General features: G+C 42.2%; 2 protein-coding genes across 8 annotated transcripts in view; one reads left to right on the forward strand and one right to left on the reverse strand.

Moving 5' to 3' along the window:
- LOC139534455 (GRB10-interacting GYF protein 1-like) overlaps positions 1-13,609 on the reverse strand; it is a 41,071-nt gene extending 27,462 nt beyond the window's left edge. For 5 of the 6 annotated variants that reach the window (XM_071333619.1, XM_071333622.1, XM_071333621.1 and 2 more), the window contains exons 1-4: positions 13,113-13,609; positions 5,460-6,011; positions 3,974-4,037; positions 2,385-2,514 (exon numbers count right to left, since the gene is read on the reverse strand). In XM_071333619.1, coding sequence (XP_071189720.1) covers positions 2,385-2,514; positions 3,974-4,008 — 165 coding nt within the window. In that variant the 5' untranslated portion in view covers positions 4,009-4,037; positions 5,460-6,011; positions 13,113-13,609. The remainder of the gene's footprint in view (positions 1-2,384; positions 2,515-3,973; positions 4,038-5,459; positions 6,012-13,112) is intronic. The other variant, XM_071333617.1, reaches the window with a different exon arrangement.
- Positions 13,610-13,930: 321 nt separating this feature from the next.
- On the forward strand, positions 13,931-15,730 carry pop7 (POP7 homolog, ribonuclease P/MRP subunit). 2 transcript variants are annotated; one of them, XM_071333628.1, is made up of 2 exons: positions 13,931-14,070; positions 14,329-15,730. In XM_071333628.1, the coding sequence occupies exon 2, from the start codon at positions 14,372-14,374 to the stop codon at positions 14,837-14,839; it is 468 nt and encodes a 155-aa protein (XP_071189729.1). In that variant the 5' UTR covers positions 13,931-14,070; positions 14,329-14,371; the 3' UTR covers positions 14,840-15,730. The 2 variants fall into 2 exon arrangements, with proteins under 2 accessions (XP_071189729.1, XP_071189730.1); XM_071333629.1 differs by having other exon boundaries at positions 13,944-14,070; positions 14,414-15,730.
- The last annotated feature ends 538 nt before the right edge of the window (positions 15,731-16,268 follow it).

Here is a 16,268-nt window from a genome sequence, read left to right on the forward strand (position 1 = left end):
TAGTAGCATCAGTAGTAGTAGTGGTGTAATAGTAGCATCAGTAGTAGTAGTGGTGTAATAGTAGCATCAGTAGTAGTAGTGGTGTAATAGTAGCATCAGTAGTGGTAGTGGTGTAGTAGTAGCATCAGTAGTGGTAGTGGTGTAGTAGTAGCATCAGTAGTGGTAGTGGTGTAGTAGTAGCATCAGTAGTAGTAGTGGTGTAGTAGTAGCATCAGTAGTAGTAGTAGTGGTGTAGTAGTAGCATCAGTAGTAGTAGTAGTGGTGTAGTAGTAGCATCAGTAGTAGTAGTAGTGGTGTAGTAGTAGCATCAGTAGTAGTAGTAGTGGTGTAGTAGTAGTAGTAGTAGTAGTAGTGGTGTAGTAGTAGTAGTAGTAGTAGTAGTAGTAGTAGTGGTGTAGTAGTAGTATCAGTAGTAGTAGTGTAGTAGTAGCATCAGTAGTAGTAGTAGTGGTGGTGTAGTAGTAGCATCAGTAGTAGTAGTGAATAGTAGCATCAGTAGTAGTAGTGGTGTAGTAATAGCATCAGTAGCAGTAGTGGTGTAGTAATAGCATCAGTAGCAGTAGTGGTGTAGTAATAGCATCAGTAGCAGTAGCATCAGTAGTAGTAGTGGTGAAGTAGTAGCATCAGTAGTAGTAGTGGTGTAGTAATAGCATCAGTAGTAGTAGTGGTGTAGTAGTAGCATCAGTAGTAGTAGTGGTGTAGTAGTAGCATCAGTAGTAGTGGTGTAGTAGTAGCATCAGTAGTAGTAGTGGTGTAGTGAATAGTAGCATCAGTAGTAGTAGTAGTAGTGAATAGTAGCATCAGTAGTAGTAGTGGTGTAGTAGTAGCATCAGTAGTAGTAGTGGTGTAGTAGTAGCATCAGTAGTAGTAGTGGTGTAGTAATAGCATCAGTAGCAGTAGTGGTGTAGTAATAGCATCAGTAGCAGTAGTGGTGTAGTAGTAGCATCAGTAGTAGTAGTGTAGTAGTAGCATCAGTAGTAGTAGTGGTGTAGTAGTAGCATCAGTAGTAGTAGTGGTGTAGTAGTAGCATCAGTAGTAGTAGTGGTGTAGTAGTAGCATCAGTAGTAGTAGTGGTGTAGTAGTAGCATCAGTAGTAGTAGTGGTGTAGTAATAGCATCAGTAGTAGTAGTGGTGTAGTAGTAGCATCAGTAGTAGTAGTGGTGTAGTAATAGCATCAGTAGTAGTAGTGGTGTAGTGAATAGTAGCATCAGTAGTAGTAGTGGTGTAGTGAATAGTAGCATCAGTAGTAGTAGTAGTGAATAGTAGCATCAGTAGTAGTAGTGGTGTAGTAGTAGCATCAGTAGTAGTAGTGGTGTAGTAGTAGCATCAGTAGTAGTAGTGGTGTAGTAATAGCATCAGTAGCAGTAGTGGTGTAGTAGTAGCATCAGTAGTAGTAGTGTAGTAGTAGCATCAGTAGTAGTAGTGGTGTAGTAGTAGCATCAGTAGTAGTAGTGGTGTAGTAGTAGCATCAGTAGTAGTAGTGGTGTAGTAGTAGCATCAGTAGTAGTAGTGGTGTAGTAGTAGCATCAGTAGTAGTAGTGGTGTAGTAATAGCATCAGTAGTAGTAGTGGTGTAGTAGTAGCATCAGTAGTAGTAGTGGTGTAGTAATAGCATCAGTAGTAGTAGTGGTGTAGTGAATAGTAGCATCAGTAGTAGTAGTGGTGTAGTGAATAGTAGCATCAGTAGTAGTAGTAGTGAATAGTAGCATCAGTAGTAGTAGTGGTGTAGTAGTAGCATCAGTAGTAGTAGTGGTGTAGTAGTAGCATCAGTAGTAGTAGTGGTGTAGTAGTAGCATCAGTAGTAGTAGTGGTGTAGTAATAGCATCATTAGTAGTAGTGGTGTAGTAATAGCATCAGTAGTAGTAGTGGTGTAGTAGTAGCATCAGTAGTAGTAGTGGTGTAGTAATAGCATCAGTAGTAGTAGTGGTGTAGTAGTAGCATCAGTAGTAGTAGTAGTGGTGTAGTAGTAGCATCAGTAGTAGTAGTAGTAGTGGTGTAGTAGTAGCATCAGTAGTAGTAGTGGTGTAGTAGTAGCATCAGTAGTAGTAGTGGTGTAGTAGTAGCATCAGTAGTAGTAGTGGTGTAGTAATAGCATCAGTAGTAGTAGTGGTGTAGTAGTAGCATCAGTAGTAGTAGTGGTGTAGTCGTAGCATCAGTAGTAGTAGTGGTGTAGTAGTAGCATCAGTAGTAGTAGTGGTGTAGTAGTAGCATCAGTAGTAGTAGTGGTGTAGTAATAGCATCAGTAGTAGTAGTGGTGTAGTAGTAGCATAAGTAGTAGTAGTGGTGTAGTAGTAGCATCAGTAGTAGTAGTGATGAGACTTCATCTTGGTCATTGCAACCACCCATTTCATAAGACTGAGCACCGTGTGGCTTCCTCCTGCTCACCTTGTTCTCTTTGATATAAAGTGCTAACATCTCCTCTCGGCCGTAGCGATACTCGGCCAGCTTGTACTTTGGCATGGCGGGGGAAGGAGGGGGGGACGTCACACTCCCCCCACTGGATAGTGCACGGAGCCTGGGGGAGGAAGGAGGAGGATGAGGGGCACAGGAGGGAGGAGAACAAAGTCAACACACACGCACGATGAAATGGGCTAAATACTAAGACATGTCGTGACGCAAGCATTAGCACTATTGTACAGACAATTGACAAAAGCCCTATTCGGACGGGATACATTTTACTGGGGGAGCTCAGATAATGCAATCATGTGCACAAGCATAAATCACCACATCCATCATTTTTGTCTTGTCCGAATCTGCCACGGCAGTCATTTTTTACTTGGCAGGAAGGTTGTTATCCCAGACCTAAAAACCTAGTGTTTGTCAGCAAACTCCCAGGTCCTCTGATAATACTTATCCCCGTGCGAATCGTCATCCCTGTGTTTTGAGGGATATTACAGAGTTTAACAGGTGCTGCACACAGTTGGGGTACGAACATGGGACCAAATTGATGCTTAAAACAAAGTGCTATGCACGTAGCCTACAGATGAATGATCTGATTTGTTACATATCAACTTTCCTAGTGCCGTACTTCTCTCTTAAAAGATGAAGTGGACGATATTGTGCCGATGAATTGATAAATTGCAAAATGTCAGTTAATTAAATGTCTGCATAGGTTACAGGTCATTGTTCACGCATTATTCTTTTGACTTTCTCTGAACTGAAGGCCATAAGGTCAACATCAGGCTATCCCTAGACATTTCAACTATCTTCACGCCTAGAAGAGCCTCCAGGCTTCCTTCACAACGGTCCATTTTTAACTTGGGAAAATAAATAATTACGGGGCAGTTTGGTCAAACTAATCCGGTCCGAATCGTCCACTGGAAAAACGGACATGCTGGAGTAATAAATACGTAACCAACGTTCTATAGTAATAGTAGTCCAGTGTAAATAGGGCTAAAGCCACCACGACAGACGGTACTTCTGATGAAGAAGGGAAGGAAGAGGGCATGGACTTGTGTGTGTTGCCACACGGAAAGCGAGGTCTGAGGAGTGATCTGGGCCCGTATCCACAAAGTGCCTCAGAGTAGGAATGCTGATCTAGGATCTGTCCACTCCATATAGTCCAATGTTATTCGTTATGATCTAAAAGACTAAACTGATCCTGGATCAGCACGTCTACTTTGAGACTCTTTGTGGATACGGTCCCTGGTGGTCGGCGGAGCACCAAAATGCACATGGCACAGCAGCCAGCCAGTAGTCAGTCTATGAAAAAGGTGTCCAACCACTGGCCTGCTACCAAACCAAGGCCTTACGCCTCCCTCCTCAAATGAATCTCCACACAAACATTTACTGAGGGCTCAGCAGCCAGGAGAGGAGGAGGAAATGGACAGAATAGAAGGAGAAGAGGAGCGAGAGGGTAAGGGAAGGAATGGATTTTTTAAAGCCTGTTCAGTACGGAATAGAAAGTGGTAAGAACAGAGCAGCAAGAGAGGAAGAGAGGTAGATGGACAGAAGTGTTCAAGAAGAAAAGTTACCATTCTGGGCCGAAGTTAAGTGTCTCAGCAGTCATATTCCTCACGTCTTTACAGAGCTGAGTATCTGGAAACAGGAGCAAGAAAAGGATTCATCTATGAGTGACACACACACACCGTGGTTTCCATTAGCCGGTAATCGCCGGCTTTTGGATGATAATTTTTGTTGTTGTCAAAAGCCGATAAATTAAATTGCCGTTGGCCAATTGTCCGGAAGAAGAGAAACTACATTTCAAAAATCACATTGCGAAATAAATCTTTTTAACCTATTCATTGATGGAAATACATCTGACTGGTCATGCTTATCAATCTATAAGGTATTTTGCATAATTTAGTGGAATTAAATTGCCGCGTGTACAGTATATTCGTCATGCATTTTATTTATTCATCACACGCGTACAGCATACAGATACAGAGCGTTTGAACCGAAAATCTGTCAGGCAGCGCGAGAGCTGCTGCTACAGCGTCTCAAACCGTAAATGCATAGCCAACGGAAGGCCGGCTTCATCAGCACGTCACACATCTCTTTGCGATGAGCTGGAGGCAGTGTGCATTTTGAGAACGTATACTTAGTTGTTTGAAACCGGAACGTTTTACTACATATTATGAAGCATGTTTTACCTTGCTTCAGAGTAGCCTAGCCAAAATCTGACCATATCTGTGGAGTGGAGGAAACTATTTTATTATAAACTTTCTTTCGTTGTCCAGTAGCCAAATGCACAATCCTAGCCATATAGATGGGTTAGCTGACAATATGACTAAAACGATGGGCGCTCTTTCTAAATTTCAAATGGATATTTTCACATGACAATGATCGAGATACAAAGATGTTATTATAACATGAAATTAAACTGTCCCATGAAAATGAAAACCATAACTGGCATGCAGAACCGTATACATGGGAAGATAGATTGGCATTCCACATGAGAAAGTTTACCGACTCCTCGTGTAGCCTGTTACCGGGAACTTCAGGAGAATAACGGCAGAATCTGGGAAAGCCAGTAGGAGCGGGAGGAGGATGGTCGGGACAGGTTCAGTTTTTTTCTTCTTCTGGTTATCTTGATCTCTGGCTCCCTCTTAAGTAATTTGTGTGTCATTTCATCAAATAGTGAGCTTCAAGCATCAGACAAGCTCTACACATATATAGCTGATTTGATTAAAAACACACATAGGGTGTGTATATATGGAAAAATACACATTCGAACACAGGACTTTCGGTTGACCAAGATTATTTTGTAGTCGGGGACAGCCCTACATCATTGCATCCTCGACTTGCATGTTCTGTTGAATTACCCTAATCTGTCATTCTGAGCACCGTGGGTGGACGCCCTAATCAGGTTACGGGTCCAGTAAAGTTCTCAAATGTCTGGTAAATTAAAATGCTTCCGGTCAAATGTCCAGTGCCACATTTTCCTGACGGAAACCCTGACACACACCAACTAACAAATGCCATGCTCGCGCACACACCACACACACACACAGCTCTTACCCTGTCCAGAAGAGTGGACCAGGCTGGACTTCGCTGGACCAGGCTAGGACTGGCTTAGTTAGGCTTAGAAGGCTGAGTGAGAAGGCTGAGTGGTGCTTACACAGCTGTGGTAACAGAGCTCCCCAATACACACAGAGATAGAGAATAGCTGCCTGTTTCAGGTGTGTATAGGGGATAGAGTACTGGTATGGATATGAGGACAGTTTGGAAGAAGCCTCTGCTCACAGCTGGAAAAAGTCGTAAAAATAAAAACAAGAAACTGGAATAATCCGAAAACGAGTTGATGAAACAAACAAAATAAAATACTCGATAGTAACAATAATGATTACGACAACAGCAGTAATATCACATTTGACATGAAAAAAATGACGATTATTCAAAAACCCAGGGGGAAACAGAACAGGCTGCTGGAACAGCTGCCAGGAGCAGACGCGACTCTCCCTCCTTCTCTCCCTCTTTTCCCTCCTGTCGTTCTCTCTCCGACTGAAACGTGGCTTGACTGACCCTCTAGGTGTCGACACCTTTGATTCCTGTCCACCTCCCTTCAAACTGCTGTGAACAACAAGAAAAGAGAAAGAGAGTGAACGATAGCAAGTAGAGAGAAACAGCAGAGAGAAACAAACGCACCCAGTCACAGCTTGGCAGACAGGCAATCTATGTAGTTGAATTTGTGTGTTGAAACGAGACATTTTTAATGCAGTTTGGACTGCTTAGAGAGTGTTGATAGAGTCAACTTGTTTAAGCATTAAAAAAAATGTCACATTTCTTTTTCCGTAGAGTAAGACGGCTACTGCAGCCTTCCACTGAGAACGTTTGTGTTTATTCATGTCCACTTGATGCAAATTAATAATCAACATCGCAAGAGCTTTGCAATCAATAATAACCATCAATAATAATTAACTTAGTCAACAACTTTCCATGTTTACAGAATGTGCGCCCCCAGTGACTAATACAATAGTGATGACACCCTTTTGCAAAAACAATGCACCTGGTTGGAGACGGTACCTGCAAACGTCATGGCAACAACAATATCCAAGCAACAGAATGCCACCCCTAGGCTTTGCAGTAAAAACAGACACCCAACAGACAGACACCTATGAGCCTGCATCCCATAGAATTTGAAAATCCCCTCAGACTATAGAAACCTGGTCAGGTGATTGTAATTCTATGGCTTCTCCTCTTCTAGAGATGCACAGCTAAGAATAGGTGGACTAGCAGCTAATTAAATAATTCCAGGGATGTGCATGTCTCCTTTCATGAACGATTCGATATGCATTTAGAAACAGTGGCTCCGATACGATACAGGAACGATATGTTTTAGTTTGAAACGATGCAGTAAGAGTTGGTTTGATTAGAGGCACGAATTAATGCAATTCGGCTCGATGCACTAACATTTTCCATTTTAAAATAGTGTCTGCTGCTGACGAGAGCTCAGGAGCTGGGCCTCTCTGAGCTGGATCTGTCTGAGATAACTTCTCTAAACTGAGTGGCTATTTGTTAGTGTGCATGTATGTAGGTACCTGAGCCATAGGGCAGACAGAGCAGCTACCACCCCACTAACAGATTAGGGGTAGGGACAATTTACGCTTTTTGTCCCCCCACTTTTTTATCTGAAATCACCATCAACAACTGATTAACTTCTCATTTTCACAGATAAAAACGTTGTGAGCTAGTACTATGACAATATTTATCTTTGGAAATTAGCATGGCATTTAGCCAATTAATATAATGCAGCTTTGGATTTTACCGCCGTCTCAAAAGCAAATGGTTAAAATCGTTTGTAATTTAACTGAGTTTCTCTGGCTCAAAAAAAAAGATTGCTGTCCTTTATGAAATTACCCGGTTCATGTAAAAATGACCAAATACACTGACTGTTTAAAGCAAAACTACCGAAACTATTTCTTATGGTGAACCTGAACAATCGAAAACCCCAATCAGCAGCTGGATAAGAGTTGCGTCCACTCCGGTAGGACACAAAACGTAAAAAACTTCTACAGCGCATTTGGTAACAATTAGTTGAGTGACAAGCAAATTATTAAAACCTATGATTTGACACTGTGAAAGCCATTTTACAAGCATCTGAATGCTGAAGGTGCCATGCAGATGTACAAATATCCTATTAGAACAGAGATAGAGTTGCTCGTGCCAACGATAGGTAGGCCTATCTCCCGCACTATGTGCACAGTTGTTATTCTGAGAGTCACATGCATAAAGGTTCTATAGGATAGACTCCTGAACTGAAGGAGAGGACGCATCAGAACGGGTATTGACACAGAAAAAGGCCCCTACCTACACAAAACAACATATTAACAATAAGCAGAATGAAGCAGACAAAAAAAAGATATATATCCTAGATAAAGTTGAAATATGAATATGGAAAACAAGCAATTCCACACCAGGATAGCCCAAAAATATTTTCGGCCCTTTTTAGACCCACATGCCTCCAGTAAGACCATATGATCTGTGAACCATACATGATACAAACAGCTTGCTGTATCATTCTATTTTTAGTGTGCTCTAAAATATAGAGTATGTCTAGATCCTGAAAAAAAAAAAATATTCACATTATTTTATTCAACATTAAAAATATGAACATCTCAAAAGTAACCTTTTTTATTTTTTGGATATTTTGTTTGGAACAATATACCTCTTCAACCAAGTCAGCTTTCCAGAGTAGGATCTCTGGTACTTGGGAAGATGACCCATTTTATACATAGATATTGCCATTATATGTCATTAACCAATCACAGACGTCCATTAGGATAGCACATGAAGCAAATCAGAGTTCCCTTTGAATCCATATTCCCTCGCACTGTGTTGGTGTTGCTCATAACTTCAAAAGTAGCAGAGAGCCCACTCTGGAAATGTGATGTACTTGTAGAGTATATTGTGCCAAACCATGTGTTAAAATTAACTAAATCCACAAGGGTACTTTTGAGATATTCATTTTAATATTTTTTATTGTTTGTATTTATCAAGGATTCCCATCAGCTTCTTCCAATGCAGCAGATACTCTTCCTAGGGTCCAGCAACATTAAGGCAGTTAAATACAATTTAAAATATTACATGACATTACATTTTTTAACACATTAAGTGTGTGCCCTCAGGACACTACTCTACTACCACATACAGTTCATTCGGAAAGTATTCAGACTCCTTAACTTTCAGAATTTTGTTACATTACAGCCTTATTCTAAAATGGATTAAAATTGTTCCCCCCCTCATCTACACACAATACCCCATAATGACAAAGCAAAAACTGTTTTTTTATACAATTTTAAATATCACATTTACATAAGTATTCACACCCTTTACTCAGTACTTTGTTGAAGCACTTTTGAAAGCGATTACAGCCTCGAGTCTTCTTGAGTATGACGCTACAAGCTTGGCACACCAGTATTTGGGGAGTTTATCACATTCTTCTCTGCAGATCCTCTAAAGCTCTGTCAGGTTGTGTCGCAGCCATCAGCGACCGGAAGACCCATGAGGCCAGTGAACAATTGGCCCAGCATCGTCCGGGTTGGGGGAGGGTATGGCTGGCCGGGATGTCCTTGTCCCATCGCACTCTAGCGACACCTGTGGCGGGCCAGGCGCATGCACTCTGACAAGGTCAACAGTTCTACATTGTTTCCTCCGACTCATTCATGCGGCTGGCCTCCGGGTTAAGTGAGCAGTGTGTCAAGAAGCAGTGCAGCTTGGCAGGGTCGTGTTTCAGAGGATGCATGGCTCTCGACCTTCGCCTCTCCTGAGTCCGTAGGGGAGTTGCAGCGATGGGAAAAGACTAACTACCAATTGGATATCATGAAATTGTGGGGGGAAAGTACACACGGGATGAAGTCCGGGATCTGGCTGAGCTACTCAAGGACATTGAGACTTGTCCCGAAGCCACTCCTGCGTTCTCTTACTGTGTGCTTAGGGTCGTTGTCCTGTTGGAAGGTGAACCTTCGTCCCAGTCTGAGGTCCTGAGCAGGTTTTCATCAAGGATCTCTGTACTTTTCTCTGTTCATCTTTCTCTCAATCCTGACTGGCCTCCCAGTCCCTGATGCTGAAAAACACCCCACAGCATGATGCTGCCACCACCATGTGTAACGGCTTTCGTTGGTGGAAGGAGAGGAAGACCAAAATGCAGCGTGGTACGTATCCATAATATCATTTAATCGAGAATGAATACAAAATACAAAAAGAACAAGAGAATAAATGAAAACCAACACAGTCCCGTATGGTGAAAACACTGAAACGGAAAATAACTACCCACAACCCATAGTGGGAAAACAGGCTACGTAAGTATGTCTCTGATTGAGAATCAACGATCGACACCTGCCTCTGATTGAGAACCATACTAGGCCAAACACATAGAAATATAACGTACAGAACAAAACATAGAAAAACAACATAGAATGCCCACCCCAACTCACGCCCTGACCAAACTAAAATAAAGACATAAAAAAGGAACTAAGGTCAGAACGTGACACCATGCTTCACCGTAGGAATGGTGCCAGGTTTCCTCCAGACGTGATGCTTGGCATTCAGGCCAAAGAGTTCAATCTTGGTTTCATCAGACCAGAGAAGCTTGTTTCTCATTGTCTGAGAGTCTTTAGGTGCTTTTTGGCAAACTCCAAGCGGGCTGTCATGTGCCTTTTACTGAGTAGTGGCTTCCTTCTGGCCACTCTACCATAAAGGCCTGATTGGTAGAGTGCTGCAGAGATGGTTGCCCTTCTGGAAGATTCTCCTATCTCCACAGAAGAACTCTGGAGCTCTGTCAGAGTGATCATCGGGTTCTTGGTCACCTCCCTGACCAAGGCCCTACTCCCCGGATTTCTCAGTTTGGCCGGGCGACCAGCTCTAGGAAGAGTCTTGGTGGCTCCAAACTTCTTCCATTTAAGAATGATGGAGGCCACGGTGTCCTTGGGGATCTTCAATGTTGCAGACATTTTTTGGTACACTTCCCCAGATCTGTGCCTCGACACAATCCTGTCTTGCAGCTCTGAGGACAATTCTTTCAACCCCAATCAATTGAATTGACCATAGGTGGACTCCCAAATTGTAGAAACATCTCAAGGATGATCAATGGAAACAGGATGCACGTTAGCTACATTTCAAGTCTCATAGCAAAGGGTCTGAATAATTATGTAAATAAGGTATGTATTTAAAATGTTTAATACATTTCTAAAAACCTGTTTTTGCATTGTCATTATGGGGTATTGTGTGTAGATTGATTAAATAAAAATGTTCCTCATCAATTTTAGAATACGGCTGTAACGAAACAAAATGTGAAAAAAGGGAAGGGGTCTGAATACTTTCCAAATGCACTGTATATTCTTGCTTCCCTTACTACTTTAGCAGCCTCCACTCTTCTGGGAAAGCTTTCCACTAGATGTTGGAACATTGCTGCAGGGACTTGCTTCCATTCAGCCACAAGAGCATTACTGAGCTGGGGCACAGATGTTGGGCAATTAGGCCTGGCTCGTAGTCAGCGTTCCAATTCATCCCAAAGGTGTTTGATGGGGTTGAGGTCAGAGCTCTGTGCAGGTCAGTCAAGTTCTTCCACACCAATCTTGACAAACCATTTCTGTATGGACCTCGCTTTGTGCATGGGGGCAATTGTCATGCTGAAACAGGAAAGGGCCTTCCCCAAACTGTTGCCACAAAGTTGGATGCACAGAATCGTCTAGAATGTCATTGTACGCTGTAGGGTTAAGATTTCCCTTCACTGGAACTAATGGGGCAAAACCATGAAAAACAGCCCCAGACAATATTCCCCCTCTACCAAACTTCACAGTTGGCACTATGCACGTGGCAAGGTAACGTTCTCCTGGCCAGATTCGTTCATGGACTGCCAGATGGCGAAGCGTGATTCATCACTCCAGAGAACACGTTTTCACTGCTACAGAGTCCATTGGCTACAGGCCTTGTTTTTTGTTGTTAAATGTATCCTTTATTTAACTAGGCAAGTCAGGTAAGAACAAATTCTTATTTACAATGACAGCCTACCGCGGAACCGTGAGTTACCTTCCTTGTTCAGGGGCAGAACGACAGATTTTTACCTTGTCAGCTCGGGATTTGATCCAGCAACCTTTTGGTTATTGGCCCAACACTCTAACCACTCAGCTACACCCCTCCAGGTGACACTTGGCATTGCGCATGGTGATCTTAGGCTTGCTTGTGTGTGACTGCTCAGCCATGGAAACCTATTTCATGAAGCTCACGACGAACAGTTCTTGTGCTGACGTTGCTTCCAGAGGCAGTTTGGAACTCGATAGTGAGTGTTGTAACAGAGGACAGATGATTTTATGCACTACGTGCTTCAGCACTCCGTGGTCCCCTCAACTTTTAAAAATACCTAGACCATTGCACGCAAAGACTGGAAGTAGTTACGCAACATATATAATACTAACAAATTAGATCGAGATTAACTTCTCGCTAGCCAACCGGCAAAAAGTTAGGGGTAAACAAACAGTGATGTAAGTATGATGGGACAGCTTTACAGTCAGGTTCAGCAGGCCCGGTAACAAATTAGATTGGCAAAATAAATATCACGTAAATCATTTGTTGTTGTGACAGCCAAGTATATTAATAACGACTTGTGAGGCTGCTGAAAACCTTTATTGAAACGACCAAAAAATAATCAGTAGTTTGCTTAGGATGCCACCAAAAGTTAGGCTAATTACATGGGAGTAAGGAAGTACCCAACGGCTGTACCCTCCGAGCGTGGTCACGTTAAGTCACGCCTCGTCGTGTGTATCTATAATATTAGCAAGCTACAATGACAGTAAACACCATGTCTCAGTATGTAAAAATGTAATAAAATGTATGCACTATACTGTAAGTCTCTGCTAAATGACGTAAATGTAAATGTAATGGCCAACCGGTGTACGATGGGTCGGTTTAGGAAATACAGCTAGCTAGTAATGTATAGTAGGATTCAGGTGTTATTTTCAGCTAAATAAAGTAATACATACTATGTACTTGTTGCGGTCTTTAATGCCAGATAACTGATAGTTTTCTTTAAACCATTGTGGCAATTCATTGATTTACTACAGAATCTAGCTTGTCTGGAATTTAGTAGCAGCCACCATTGGGCCATGTAACGTTAGTAAGCAACGCGGACAAGACTCGAGCATTAAAAACCTCTACCAGAAAAGGCACGGGACAATTGCTTGAGCTAAAATGTTAAAGAATTGTATTCAAATTGCAGATTATCAATGAACAATTATTTATCCAGCTAATCATATTTCGATGACATAACGTTACTCATTGTTAATGTTATCTGGCCGTGTAAGGCATTCGGTTTACATGCAAGGTTCAAATGACACAAGATATGGCGAAGGGGGCGGAGTGTCCGCGTGTGTGAATCAACACACTCCCTTCCCTTGTCAATCGGCCGCCCCTACAACTCTACCCCGCTGCTTACTATGGCCTTCCACAACCCGAGCAAAACAAACCAATAAAACAGAAATGGTAACCAATAATACCGTCGTTCTACGGCTCGCTCAGAGCCCCATCTTGTGAAACACCAATCATTTCATTAGAGAGAATTTAGGCACCTGACTCGCGTTTGTATGGGCCCTCTCAGATTAAAGTGATTTGCTAGCTATGTAACGTTATAGATGACAATGTCAACCATTCACAAATGCTCAAGGAACCATAGCTTACCTTTGAATTAATGTCGTTTATTTATTTTTTTAAATACGTTTTGTTGTGTACAATCTTCGGTTTTAATTCATATGCATTGGTTTCCTTTCTCTTTCTGCAAACATCCTCCTCCAACAGAATTGTACTGATACTCTCATGAAGTCGTGCTCAATATTTGATTTATTTACCCCCTCTCCTACGGTCGCTGCGTGTTGATGTCTAGTCGAGAAGTCTGCTCCTTACTCTTGTTGTTTGTGTTTTTAGAGAAAGATGGCCGCCCTACTCACACCACGTGACGTAACATTGACTTGTGTTACGAGTTGTTTGCTAATGTTAGCTCGTTATGCTATTTTCAGACCAACCATCCCACACTTGCACAGCATGTATAACTTATAATAAAATAATGATTTGCAATTAGGCTGAATCTAATGCATTTTAGCGTGCTCGCAAGCGGTTGTGGTGGTATGTCCGTAATCGAGCCACATACGTCAACACCGCACTTCACTTGGGTTGTTTACAGGAGGTGGGCGTTGTAACAACAGGGGTGTAATCATTATGCAGATTATGTTGCAACCCGTTTACTCCAAACGGAAAACGTAAACGACAGTTTATATTGGTCAAATTCAGTTCGTTCCGTTTGTGCTTTGTTTCCGTTTTGTTTCTAAACAGTAAACTGTTTCCGTACTGAATACGCCCCATATACTATTATCGCGGCTATTCAATTTAACCATTATATTTAAAAAGTAGCTCTGGTCAGACTGCAAATATACGTTTTTATTTATCCAGTAATCAGAGGGTGGCGCAGCACTGTATTTGATATGTATTTTCATAATATTAACTGATGGACGAGAACGTTTTCGTTTTGATTACTTCCGGGGCACCTCCGTGTATCCAGAAGTTCACAAACCTCTCAGGTTGTGAGTTCCCCAGCACGATAGAGACAACATTTGAATAATTTGGTTGCAAACCGTGGTTGGAGGTACAGTCTGATTGCTTTCACGGTCTTATTTTGTCATAACGTTAACTACATTTGTTTGGAGTGACACATTTTGTGTGACGGTTAAATTACATTACGTTCCAATCTAGATAACGTTAGCTAGCTACCAGTCGACCTCCCTGGTATTTGAGTATTTCAGAACCTTCAGTAAATTGGCTAAACAGTATATTTGCTGTCTGAAGGATTATTGTGTTGATCTTCCGTTTCCTTTCCTGTTGTTTTTGCCTCCTATTACTGCAGTGCTCCATTCCACCCTTCCCTGTTTCTGACTGACTCAATCGTCATGACAGAACCACACAGCCCTATCTCTGCCTCCGTCCCCCAGACAACCCCAGGCATCATCATGCCCCCAGCCGACGGCAGCGGCACAGCGGTGGAGATGGACCCTGTGGAGTACACCCTCCGCAAGCGTCTCCCCAGGAAGCTGCCCAAGCGCCGCAACGACGTGTACGTCAACATGAAGACAGACTTCCGGGCCCAGTTGGCCCGCTGCCAGAAGCTGCTGGAGGGAGGAGGCCACAGGGAGATCTGCGTCCATGGTCTGGGCCTGGCCATCAACAGGGCCATCAACATCGCCCTGCAGCTCCAGGCCAGCAGCCAGGGGGCACTACAGCTGGCGGCCAACACGTCTACAGTAGAGCTGGTGGACGATCTGGAGCCTGAGGACCCGGACGAGGCGGGGGAGCCCATGACACGCACTCGGAATAATTCGGCTATTCATATCAAAGTGTTCTACCCAGACCCACAGTGACCCGAAACGCATCACCATCAGTCCTAGCTCGGATATGGCTAGCTACCTCCATTGTCATGGTGTCTGTAATATAGTAATGGAGGCTAGTCATACAGCTAGTCATACATACCAGGTATCTCACCTGGTTAATCCTGCCGGCTATCCTAACCCTCTGCGGTGGCTGTTATCCAGATGTGGGTAATAATGAGAAGTGTCTATGAACTGAGCTGATTTCAGAGCTTTTGGAAGCTCTTTCTCAGCTTTGTCATTTTGTTATGCATGTCAGTCAGAGCAGTGTATTTGTTAGTATCAAGATGTGACGTTTCATGCCATCATTTCCAATCCCTCACTGCCTGAATTATTTTTTTAAAACTCCCATATGAAATGGGACAGACCACACTAAGGCTGCATTTACACAGGCAGCCCAATTCTGATATTTTTTTGACCAATCACATCAGATCTTTTCACATCAGCTCTTTTCAGAACGGATCTGATTGGTCTTAAGACCAATTAGTAGGAAAAGAATATCAGCGTTGGAGCTACCATTTGTAAACGCAGCCTAACTCATGCAAGCTACAATACTCCTGTTCCACATGGGAATACATGCTCTGAAAAGGATGTGGATTTAAAGCTTACATAAAACCTTGTAGATTTTTAAAAAGTGTAAACACTGAATATTAGTTGACTATGGGAATTAAGTAATATTTTTTTGTAATTTGCTGGTCAGATTTAAGTTGACCAACTATATATGCAATTATGCATTTTACCTACCAATGCCATACATCGACATCCAAACTCGGTCAAGTCAGTAAATGTTAGTTTTTTTACGTCATACAAATTTATGTTTTTAGCTTCAATATTTGAATGTATATACAGTATTTATTGTACATGTGTAATAAAATAAGAAAAGTACAGAAGTTTTTTTTCATGAAACATTAAGTGTTAAACTGACAATCATCCAGTCATTTCTGCAGTTAGTAACAGTGAATAGCCACTAGGTGGCATTCGAATGCTTCTTTCGTGCACTGCTTACACTACTCAATATATATTTTTTACCTTTATTTAACTAGGCAAGTCATTCTTATTTTCAATGACGGCCTAGGAACAGTGGGTTAACTGCCTTGTTCAGGAGCAGAACGACAGATTTTTACCTTGTCAGCTCGGGGATTCAATCTAGCAACCTTTCGGTTACTAGTCCAACGCTCTAACCACAAGGCTACCTGCATATTAAGGTGGTTTTGTTTTACACTCAGTTTATATGTTGATAAGCAACTGCTTGCTTAGGTTAGGTTTAGAATACGGGTAATGGTTAAGTTTAGGGTTAGGTTAAGAGTTAGAGCTAGGGTTAGTAGGTAGTTAGTTGAAATGTTACTTGTAGATAGTTTGTAGAGCATCTAAAGATGGACTATCCAAATAAAGTGTTACCCATGGCTTTCTTTCCAAACCACAG

This window comes from Salvelinus alpinus, chromosome 11 (assembly GCF_045679555.1).
Source record: "Salvelinus alpinus chromosome 11, SLU_Salpinus.1, whole genome shotgun sequence".
Lineage (NCBI taxonomy): Eukaryota > Metazoa > Chordata > Actinopteri > Salmoniformes > Salmonidae > Salvelinus > Salvelinus alpinus.

What these genes read in the sequence shown, in the direction of transcription:
- pop7 (XM_071333628.1), top strand. Translation starts at nt 14,372, where the DNA reads ATGACAGAACCACACAGCCCTATCTCTGCCTCCGTCCCCCAGACAACC.